General features: G+C 44.6%; 1 protein-coding gene across 4 annotated transcripts in view; it reads left to right on the forward strand.

Annotated features, from left to right (window-relative positions):
• Window positions 1-9,845: 9,845 nt before the first annotated feature.
• LOC121651846 (paired box protein Pax-7-like) overlaps window positions 9,846-12,021 on the forward strand; it is a 57,257-nt gene continuing 55,081 nt past the window's right edge. Inside the window, exons 1-4 of one of the 4 annotated variants that reach the window (XM_042004281.1) lie at window positions 9,846-10,209; window positions 10,725-10,996; window positions 11,176-11,320; window positions 11,556-11,684. In XM_042004281.1, the coding sequence (XP_041860215.1) occupies window positions 10,125-10,209; window positions 10,725-10,996; window positions 11,176-11,320; window positions 11,556-11,684 (631 nt within the window). In that variant the 5' untranslated portion in view covers window positions 9,846-10,124. The remainder of the gene's footprint in view (window positions 10,210-10,724; window positions 10,997-11,175; window positions 11,321-11,555; window positions 11,685-12,021) is intronic. The other 3 variants (XM_042004282.1, XM_042004283.1, XM_042004284.1) reach the window with 3 other exon arrangements.

Genomic DNA, 12,021 nt, shown 5'->3' on the forward strand with positions numbered 1-12,021 from the left:
TAATTCACTGTGTGTAACTTCACACTTGTACATTTGGGTTGTTTTGGGTGCCGTATGGATCCTGATGCGGTAATAGGGGGGTCGGTTCTGGTCGTCTTAGTTCTGGTCTTCATAGTTTATTTTAAGCCCCATTGTGAAAATCTTGATGATCTGAGTTGATGTGTAGTCCCTAAATACACTCACTGGAAACTAAATATGACCTGGTTCCCCCACATTATCTTAAAACTAATCTAGAGCTAGCATGTAACTAGATTAGCACTGTTATGTAGCTTCATGCTAACACCAGGTCAACAGCTATACTTAACTTTAGTAGTTGTAGCTGCACAGGAACTAAATCTCTTCTAGAAATGTGCGGCTACATGTCGATATTTTTAAGAGATGAATATTTAACAAATTACTTTATAATTTACTATAATCTGATGTTGTGGTACTGGTGGCCCATGCAGGTCTGGGAAGATGTTTCTCTTTTCCTCCAGTGGCCTGTCAATCATCTGAGGTGTACAATCACATGCCACCCTGCACCCATCTAGATCTGCCCATGCCCTTGATCCCTGGCTCCAGATTCACTGGTGTGAGGAAACCAGTTCTCAGGGAAACATGCTCTGGTCTCCATATTGACCTCATATCAGCAATAATCCACTTTTCACAGTTCCAGTGTCTACACACCATGTTCTAGTCATAAAACTCCAGTTTGCCTGTTAGAACGATGATTTATAGTTAATGTTGGTGTCATGTGACTGCTGTCCAGTTCCTGCTCATCCCCGAGTATAAAACCAGTTATCAGGCAGCTGCTGCAGCGGAACGGAGAGGTCGGTGGTCTGACTTTATTTCAGCTAAAACCAGTCCACAAAACGTCCTGCTGCATTCAGGGACATCAGTTCATCCCACCTGCACACCACCTTCCTGCTGCATTCAAGGACAGAAGTTTATCCCACATCTACACCACCTTCCTGCTGCGTTCAGGGACATCAGTTCAACCCACGTCCACACCAACTTTCTGCTGCGTTCAGGGACAGAAGTTTATCCCACATCCACACCACATTCCTGCTGCGTTCAAGGACATCAGTTCATCCCACGTCCACACCACCTTTCTGCTGCGTTCAAGGACATCAGTTCATCCCACGTCCACACCACCTTTCTGCTGCGTTCAAGGACATCAGTTCATCCCACGTCCACACCACCTTCCTGCTGAATTCAAGGACATCAGTTCATCCCACATCCACACCACCTTCCTGCTGCGTTCAGGGACATCAGTTCATCCCACGTCCACACCAACTTCCTGCTGCGTTCAGGGACATCAGTTCAACCCACGTCCACACCAACTTTCTGCTGCGTTCAAGGACAGAAGTTTATCCCACATCCACACCACATTCCTGCTACGTTCAAGGACATCAGTTCATCCCACGTCCACACCACCTTTCTGCTGCGTTCAGGGACATCAGTTCATCCCACGTCCACACCACCTTCCTGCTGAATTCAAGGACATCAGTTCATCCCACATCCACACCAACTTTCTGCTGCGTTCAAGAACAGAAGTTTATCCCACATCCACACCACCTTCCTGCTGCGTTCAAGGACATCAGTTCATCCCACGTCCACACTAACTTCCTTCTGCATTCAGGGACATCAGTTCAACCCACGTCCACACCAACTTTCTGCTGCGTTCAAGGACAGAAGTTCATCCCACGTGCACACCACCTTCCTGCTGCATTCAAGGACATCAGTTCATCCCACGTCCACACCACCTTCCTGCTGCATTCAAGGACATCAGTTCATCCCACGTCCACACACCACCTTCCTGCTGCGTTCAGAGATATAAGTTCATCCCACCTGCACACCAACTTCCTGCTGCGTTCAGGGACATCAGTTCATCCCACCTGCACTCCACCTTCCTGCTGCATTCAAGGACAGAAGTTTATCCCACATCCACACCACCTTCCTGCTGCGTTCAGGGACATCAGTTCATCCCGCGTCCACACCACCTTTCTGCTGCGTTCAGGGACATCAGTTCATCCCACGTCCACACCACCTTTCTGCTGCGTTCAGGGACATCAGTTCATCCCACGTCCACACCACCTTCCTGCTGCATTCAAGGACATCAGTTCATCCCACGTCCACACCACCTTCTTGCTGCGTTCAGGGACATCAGTTCATCCCATGTCCACACCACCTTCCTGCTGCGTTCAGGGACATCAGTTCATCCCACGTCTACACCAACTTCCTGCTGCATTCAGGGACATCAGTTCATCCCACGTCCACACCAACTTTCTGCTGCGTTCAGGGACATCAGTTCATCCCACCTGAACACCAACTTCCTGCTGCGTTCAGGGACATCAGTTCATCCCATGTCCACACCACCTTCCTGCTGCATTCAGGGACATAGGTTCATCCCACGTCCACACCACCGTCCTGCTGCGTTTAGGGACATAAATTTATCCCATGTCCACACCACCTTTCTGCTGCGTTCAGGGACATCAGTTCATCCCACGTTCACACCACCTTCCTGCTGCATTCAAGGACATCAGTTCATCCCACGTCCACACACCACCTTCCTGCTGCGTTCAGAGATATAAGTTCATCCCACCTGCACACCACCTTCCTGTTGCGTTTAGGGACATCAGTTCATCTCACGTCTACACCAACTTCCTGCTGCATTCAGGGACATCAGTTCATCCCACGTCCACACCAACTTTCTGCTGCGTTCAAGGACAGAGGTTTATCCCACATCCACACCACCTTCCTGCTGCGTTCAAGGACATCAGTTCATCCCACCTGCACACCACCTTCCTGCTGCGTTCAGGGACATCAGTTCATCCCACGTCCACACCACCTTTCTGCTGCGTTCAGGGACATCAGTTCATCCCACGTCCACACCACCTTCCTGCTGCGTTCAAGGATATCAGTTTATCCCACGTCCACACACCACCTTCCTGCTGCGTTCAGGGACATCAGTTCAATCCACGTCCACACCACCTTCCTGCTGCGTTCAGGGACATCAGTTCAATCCACGTCCACACCACCTTCCTGCTGCGTTCAGGGACATCAGTTCATCCCATGTCCACACCACCTTCCTGCTGCATTCAGGGACATAGGTTCATCCCACGTCCACACCACCTTCCTGCTGCGTTCAGGGACATAAATTTATCCCATGTCCACACCACCTTTCTGCTGCGTTCAGGGACATCAGTTCATCCCACGTTCACACCACCTTCCTGCTGCATTCAAGGACATCAGTTCATCCCACGTCCACACACCACCTTCCTGCTGTGTTCAGAGATATAAGTTCATCCCACCTGCACACCACCTTCCTGCTGCATTCAAGGACAGAAGTTTATCCCATATCCACACCACCTTCCTGCTGCGTTCAGGGACATCAGTTCATCCCACGTCCACACCAACTTCCTGCTGCATTCAGGGACATCAGTTCATCCCACGTCCACACCAACTTTCTGCTGCGTTCAAGGACAGAAGTTTATCCCACATCCACACCACCTTCCTGCTGCGTTCAAGGACATCAGTTCATCCCACCTGCACACCACCTTCCTGCTGCATTCAAGGACAGAAGTTTATCCCATATCCACACCACCTTCCTGCTGCGTTCAGGGACATCAGTTCATCCCACGTCCACACCAACTTCCTGCTGCATTCAGGGACATCAGTTCATCCCACGTCCACACCAACTTTCTGCTGCGTTCAAGGACAGAAGTTTATCCCACATCCACACCACCTTCCTGCTGCGTTCAAGGATATCAGTTTATCCCACGTCCACACACCACCTTCCTGCTGCGTTCAGGGACATCAGTTCAATCCACGTCCACACCACCTTCCTGCTGCGTTCAGGGACATCAGTTCAATCCACGTCCACACCACCTTCCTGCTGCGTTCAGGGACATCAGTTCATCCCATGTCCACACCACCTTCCTGCTGCATTCAGGGACATAGGTTCATCCCACGTCCACACCACCTTCCTGCTGCGTTCAGGGACATAAATTTATCCCATGTCCACACCACCTTTCTGCTGCGTTCAGGGACATCAGTTCATCCCACGTTCACACCACCTTCCTGCTGCATTCAAGGACATCAGTTCATCCCACGTCCACACACCACCTTCCTGCTGTGTTCAGAGATATAAGTTCATCCCACCTGCACACCACCTTCCTGCTGCATTCAAGGACAGAAGTTTATCCCATATCCACACCACCTTCCTGCTGCGTTCAGGGACATCAGTTCATCCCACGTCCACACCAACTTCCTGCTGCATTCAGGGACATCAGTTCATCCCACGTCCACACCAACTTTCTGCTGCGTTCAAGGACAGAAGTTTATCCCACATCCACACCACCTTCCTGCTGCGTTCAAGGACATCAGTTCATCCCACCCGCACACCACCTTCCTGCTGCGTTCAGGGACATCAGTTCATCCCACGTCCACACACCACCTTCCTGCTGCGTTCAGAGACATCAGTTCAATCCACGTCCACACCACCTTCCTGCTGCGTTCAGGGACATCAGTTCAATCCACGTCCACACCACCTTCCTGCTGCGTTCAGGGACATCAGTTCATCCCACGTCCACACCACCTTCCTGCTGCATTCAGGGACATAGGTTCATCCCACGTCCACACCACCTTCCTGCTGCGTTCAGGGACATAAATTTATCGCACGTCGACACCACCTTCCTGCTGCGTTCACGGACATAAATTTATCCCACGTCCACACCACCTTCCTGCTGCGTTCAGGGACATAAATTTATCCCATGTCCACACCACCTTCCTGCTGAGTTCAGGGACATAAATTTATCCCATGTCCACACCACCTTCCTGCTGAGTTCAGGGACATAAATTTATCCCATGTCCACACCACCTTCCTGCTGAGTTCAGGGACATAAATTTATCCCATGTCCACACCACCTTCCTGCTGAGTTCAGGGACATAAATTTACCCCATGTCCACACCACCTTCCTGCTGCAAAGCAACTCTTCACCTACTTAAAGGAAGCTGGACTAGAAATCATCATGTAGGTCAACTTCTACAAACTTTTTTGTTGAGCATTTGACATTTAACACTTTATAACCTTAAGAAATGTTATTTAAGTTATTTATAAAGTTAAAACTTAGACAAAAAAAAATTAAAAACCTTTAAGTTCAGTTATAAAACAGAATACAAACATTGTACCAAATGGTGATGTTATTCAACCACGCTTCATCATCATCATCATCATCATCATCATGCTATCTGCTTTCTTTCCTGTGAAAAATTGCTGAATGAATAGCTGCTTCAGACAGCGTTTTACCAAATAAAATTCATCTTGCACGCTGGAACTGAGCTGCTTTGTTGACAAAATGGCAACATTGACCTCAGAGGTGTCTTTCAGCCTCCACGGGGTCCCATGTTCTCCTCGCTGTGAGTCCGTCTTGTTCTCACTGTAATCATCTGTGAAAAAAACAAGTTAGCAATGCATTAGTCAAAGCCGTAGCACGCTAGCCTTGGTAAAAACAAAACAACCGTGAGAAATCAGCTGTTTCAACTCTTACTTTAAGAAGTTGTTGACTTGCTTCATACTGAGCCCAGAAACAATAAAATAAAATAAAATAAAATAAATGAAAAACAACTAATTCATGCAAAACAAAAACAAACATTTAACCCTTTAAAGAAATAAAAAAGTCTGATTTCTTTATTTTGCCCTTTAACAAAATATATTTAAAAACTAAAGAATTAACTGAAATCATTTTTTTTTTACTTTTTATTGTAGTGCAGAAGGTGTCCACCAGGGGGCAGAAAAGTATCAGATTGTGTTTAAAAGGGTTTTGACCATAAAGTGATGCGAAAGGTCTCAACCTGTATGTATCAGATATGATGCATTCAGCATTTAAGGCTCAAATAAAATAGTAATATAAATAGAAATAATTCAATAAATATATAAATAATACATTCAACTTGACACGTTGCAAATTGGCGACAAGCCACTTCTGGCTTTTGTTCATTTTATTTCTTTCTATTTCTAAATCTTATTAATCTTTTTATTTATGTATTTTGCTTTTATTCACTCGTATTGATGAATTTACTTATAATATCAATAGTTCATTCATTATTAATTTATTTTATATTTAATTGATTTCGTACCAGTTAATGTGTTCACTGTACAGTTAATGTTCCAGTATTTGACTTCACATGATGAGTTCTCCACTTGTCAGATGCTCAGAAGAATGGAGATAAAAGTCAAGACCAACACGTGTGACGTGAGAGGGGATGAGGACCCAGCAGGCGACGATGAAAACCAACGTAGGAACCAGAAGTCATTCAGTAAAACTCCCTCTGCAGCACTGGCAGGATAACAAGGTACTTTAATCAACTGTAAAAAAGAAAACTCAACAGACTGATGGACAAAGCAAAGCAGGGATGACTGAGGTGAACGGGGGCAGGTAGACGAGCATCGAAATAAGGAAACCAAGACTAAACTGAGGGAGAAATTTATTAATGAAGCCAGCGTGGCAGTCAGGTAACAAAGCAGGTGCAACAGAAGAAGAAGAAGAAGGCAGAATCTACAGAACATTACAGGAAGTAAGACTAATTAAAATATTAATTAAATCAGAACAAAGAATTTTCAAACAAAGATTACAGACCCACATGGGGAAATAAAACTAGAAACAGAAATCCATCAAGAATTAAATAAAAACCCACAGATCACGACAACAGATCACTGTTTCTTAATGAATCACTGCAAGGCATCTTTGAGCATGAAGATTTGTTTTTCATTAAGACTTTAAAGATCCACCATCTACAGTGTAGAATATCATCATGGTTCAGAGAATCAGGAGGAATCTCTGTGTGCTGGGGACAAGGCTGGATGCTGGTGATCTTCTGCATTAAAAGCAGACATGATTTTCTACTGGAAACCACTGCATGGACTCAGGAAGACTTCCAGAAACCACTGTCTGTGAACACAGTTCACCCTGAAATCCACAAATGCAGGTTAAAGCTCCATCATGCAGAGGAGAAGCCAGATGTGAACAGGATCCAGAACCAGTTTCTTCAGTCTTCTCTGGACCAAAGCTCATTTAAAATGGTCTGAGGCAAAGTGGAAACCTGGATGAAGATGTGAACTAGTTTGTGGAAAGCATGGACGGCGTGTCCTGCAGACTAAAGAGGAGAGGGAGCATCCAGCTTGTTATCAGTGGACAGGTGAAAAGCTGCATCTCTGATGGGATGGGGCTGCATTAGTGCCTATGGCGTGGGCAGCTTCCACATCTGTGAAGCTCCATCAATGCTGAAAAGTACATGGAGGTTTTAGAGCAACATCTGCTCCCATCCAGACAACGTCTCTTTCAGGGAAGGCCTTGCAGATTTCAGCAAGACGATGCTGAACCACATCCTGCATCCATCACAGCAGCATGGCTTCACAGGAGAAGAGTCCGGCTGCTGAACTGGCCTGCCTGCAGTCCAGACCTTTCACCAGTACACAACATCTGGAGCTTCATGGAAGCAGAAATCCAGCAAACAAGGTCCAGATCTTTCACCAGTACACAACATCTGGAGCATCATGGAAGCAGAAATCCAGCAACTGGTCCAGATCTTTCACCATTAATCAGCACATATTTTCCATCAAATTATAAAATGTCTCAGTTTCATCATCTGATGTGTTGTTTATCTTCTACTGGGAATAAAATATGGGATGATGGGATTGTTTATAGTTTACACAGAGTCCTGACTCTTTTGGAATTGGGGTTGGAGGTGGTGGAAAAACAGCACAAGTATTGTCCTCCTTATTTTCTGAATCTGTAGATGATATTCTACACTGTAGATCAGGGGTAGCCAACGTTGGTCCTCGAGGGCACCAATCCGGCAGGTTTTCCAGATTTCCCTGCTCCAGCACACCTGACTTAAATTAAATGGATCCAACAGCCTATAAGGATCTCCACAATGACTCGTTAGTTTAAGTCAGGTGTGTTGGGGCACGGAAATCTGGAAAACCTGCCGGATTGGTGCCCTCGAGGACCAATGTTGGCTACCCCTGCTGTAGATGGTGGATCTTCAAAGTCTTCACAATTTTACACGAAGGAACATTTTTCAGGATTTTTAGACCTGGTTTATCTCAGATTGGTGAACCTCTGTGTGCTGTTGGGAATAAAATAACGTTTATTAAGGTTTGCGGATCATTAAATTTTGTTTTTATTTATATTGTACACAGTGTCCCAACCTTTTTGGAATTGGGTTGAGTTAAATTGGATTTCCGCAGTGCTCCCTTTTTAAAATGTTGCTCAGTTAAAAAAGCTAAATGTCTTCAAAAATGTTAAAATGTATTTTTCCACAAGTGCAGAACTGAGTAGGGACATGTCCCTGCCAAACTCCTGGCTTGTCTTTACCACAAAGAACAGCTGAGAGATTCCGCTCTGTCTGTGATGTTGCTGGTATAAGTCCCGCCTTATAAACCATTTAAGCGATTCTGATTAGCTCTGCTCCTTATCTCGCTAACGTGATTGGCTGTTTCCGCTGTCACTCACACTGTTGAAAATGCGCTTCTGGCTAACGCTAGCTAGCTAACAGTGTTTGCTTCTTCAGCCAGAACTTCAGGAACAAAACGGAAAACTGGAGTTATGTTAGAGGGCCCCGGACTTAAAAGTTACAGTCAGAAGAAATTATTCCGTCAGCTGCTATTTAGTCATTTAAAATGGTGATAACAGTAAGTTAAAACAACAACAACAAAAAAGAAAAAAACAAAACAAAAAACAACAACAAAAACAAACAAACAAACAACAACAACAACAACAAAAAAAACAACAACTTGTGTTATTTAGTCACCTGACAGGTGATGAGAAAGGTGTGTTTTACTACTCAGTTGTTTAATAATGATCCAAAAATTAATCAAAGTCATAATTTTGACATTGAAGTTTTTACATGATTTTACATTCAAATTTACAGAACAAAAAGGCATTTTTTGGTAACCCTGAAATAAAGGACCATATATTTTTTTAACATGCTTTTAAATTAAATGTAATTATATAATTATGTAAAATGATCATTTTCTCTAACATGACAAATTCTATGCAACTGCAATGAGTCAAATTGATCACAGATGTTCTTTTTCAAAATGACGACTTGTTTTGGTATAAATAGTGTGTATAATTCTATCTGTTAATGGTCATAATTTTCTTCAAGGCTTCATTGCGTTGATGGATTTAAGTTGACATTTCTGTGATGCTGGTGACTGATTTCTCTGTACAATACTGATAAAAAAACACATGTGACAACAGATGTATTTAACTCATAAAACCATGTATTGTAGTATTAAGCTGAGGGAAAAACAAAAATATTAATAATAAAAGATTTTGTATAATAAATTTCTGCTTGTTCAGATGTTATTTCACACGGTTGAAAATAAATAAATGTCTATTTTTTGTGCAACAAATATGTTTTTTAATTTACTTCACATTTCCTGTTCACTCATCAGCTTTCCACGTCCACACCAAACCCAGTTTTTAGATTTTTAGTAAATATAAAAACTCCACAAATAAATCTGTTTCTGTGTTTTTCCAAACCAAATATTGATATTTGTTTTTATTTTTATTTTTTCAGGAGTATTTTTTGTTTTTCTCCTTCTTTAAAAGGAAGAAGAGCTGAGAATGAACCGCAGGATAAACTGTTCAGTCAGAGCGCGCCCACAGGTTGATGTGCACGCGGGATTTCAGGCTGCGTGATTTACAGTGTGTGTGTGTGTGTGTGTGTGTGTGTGTGTGTTCATCGTGATCCCTTCGCTCTCATTGGCTGCTGAAACTTGTTGGAGCTTTTCCCACTCGAATAAAAGAAAGCTGTAAGAACCTATCAGTGCGCGCGACCCGTACCCCCAGTTCCCGATCCCGCGTGGTCCAGGCTCGTCCGGTGGTGGTGGTGGTGGAGGTGGGGGCCGTCTGAGTGCAGCTCAACCTTCACGCGGGTCAGAAGGAGGAAAAATCTGCAGTATGAACAGAAACCGTGTAAACAGCAGCCTGATCCAGTTCCCCTTCTTCTCCACTTCCAGACCGGATCTTCCAGAACTTTTCCCCCTTAGACTGGATATCTAGAGACCTCTCCGTCCATTTGGGAGTTTTCTTTTCTTTTCTTTTTTTCTTTTATGTTTTATAAATGGTAGAATGTCATCTTTGCAAGGGACTCTGCCGCGGATGATGCGCCCTGCTCCCGGACAGAACTACGGCCGCTCCGGGTTTCCTCTGGAAGGTAGGACTCACCCGGCCCGCTGTGGGCCCAGACGGACCCAGAACCTGCAGGGGGACGGTATCACGAGGAGGCCGAACGCTTTTGTTTTTATCAGAATTTTTGAAGAAAAATCCGGACTTTTTTTACAGAGTCTGACATTAAAACTTTATCGTTAAATAATTAAAAATCTAAATTAAATAAAATATTTTAAAAGATGTTTTAAATATAAAAATAATTTTAAATGAAAACGAATCGTCCTTCTTCACCAGTGACCGCTGCGTCAGACTAAATAAAAACCAAGGCAGAGCTTATAGGAAATTTAATTTTCACGGTGAAAAACCGAACAAACATCCGGTGAAGCGGAGAAATTCGTTGCTGTAATGTTTGGAAACTTATGGAGACTCACCATCACTGGTTTAACTGGTAATCTGTTCAGATTAACCAGTTTAAATGGTTTAAGGGCCTCGATTTGTCCCCGGATAAAAAAACAGTCTTTTAAAATTCTATTTTTCTCCTTCAACAATCTCTGGACTGAGACCCTCCGCTGAGTGTGACCTTGCTGTCCTCCACAGTGTCCACTCCTCTGGGGCAGGGACGGGTCAACCAGCTCGGAGGTGTCTTCATCAACGGCCGCCCGCTGCCCAATCACATCAGACACAAGATCGTGGAGATGGCGCACCACGGGGTCCGGCCCTGCGTCATCTCGCGGCAGCTGCGGGTCTCCCACGGCTGCGTCTCCAAGATCCTCTGCCGCTACCAGGAGACGGGCTCCATCCGGCCCGGAGCGATCGGTGGCAGCAAACCCAGGGTGAGCGGAGGAAGCAAACCTTTCCATCAGAACACGATTTTTATTCGATTCTAATTTAATTCCATTTATTTTTAAAATAGTTTAAATGAAAAATGTATTTATTTTACAGTAGAGGCCTGCAGGCCACACAAATGAAATGTGTGCTTGTTTTTGCTCGTGCCATCTTATCCCACGTGCAGCAGGTCGCCACTCTGGATGTGGAGAAGCGGATAGAGGAGTACAAGCGGGACAACCCCGGCATGTTCAGCTGGGAGATCCGGGATAAGCTGCTGAAGGATGGCGTGTGTGACAGAAGCACGGTCCCTTCAGGTGAGGCCTCTTCTGGTAAGCTTCATTTTACATGTTTCCTTTCTGTCATTATTTAAATAAACTAATAAACTATGAATGAATGAATGAATGAATGAATGAATAAATAAATAAATAAATAAATAAATAAATAAATAAATAAATAAATAAATAAATAAATAAGCATTTTAATAAATGGGTTTTCTGTTAAATTGGTAGTAATAAGCAGAAGAACTAGAATGATAAAAATAACCGGGTCTGCTTATTTTTGCAGTGAGCTCCATCAGTCGTGTCCTCCGAGCTCGATTTGGGAAAAAAGACGAAGAGGACGAATGTGAGAAGAAGGATGAAGACGGAGAAAAGAAAACCAAACACAGCATCGACGGCATCCTCTCCGACAAAGGTAGGCCCGATGAGCGCGCGCAGCCGGTGCGGCCCGCGCTGCACGCGCAGCTGCTGGTTTGGGCTCTCGTCTAAGTGATAAATTGTCTACAAATGAGGTCTAAACGGGGGTTTTGTCGCGTTGGGTTCAGCCCCTAGAAGCTGTTCTCCCAGCAGACACAGAAGCCGCTTAATTATTTATATTAGGGAGGCGGTGGAGTGGATCGGGCTCCCGTGGCGCTGCTTAAACGCTCCCTTGAAAGCGATGCTGACGGACGGCCGACGCGCCAGTCGGTATCAATTATCCAGGCGGTGTCATCTCTGACAGGAGCGAGGGGCCGCAGACTCCACAGCGGACC

This window comes from Melanotaenia boesemani, chromosome 13 (genome assembly GCF_017639745.1).
Source record: "Melanotaenia boesemani isolate fMelBoe1 chromosome 13, fMelBoe1.pri, whole genome shotgun sequence".
Taxonomy (NCBI): Eukaryota; Metazoa; Chordata; class Actinopteri; order Atheriniformes; family Melanotaeniidae; genus Melanotaenia; species Melanotaenia boesemani.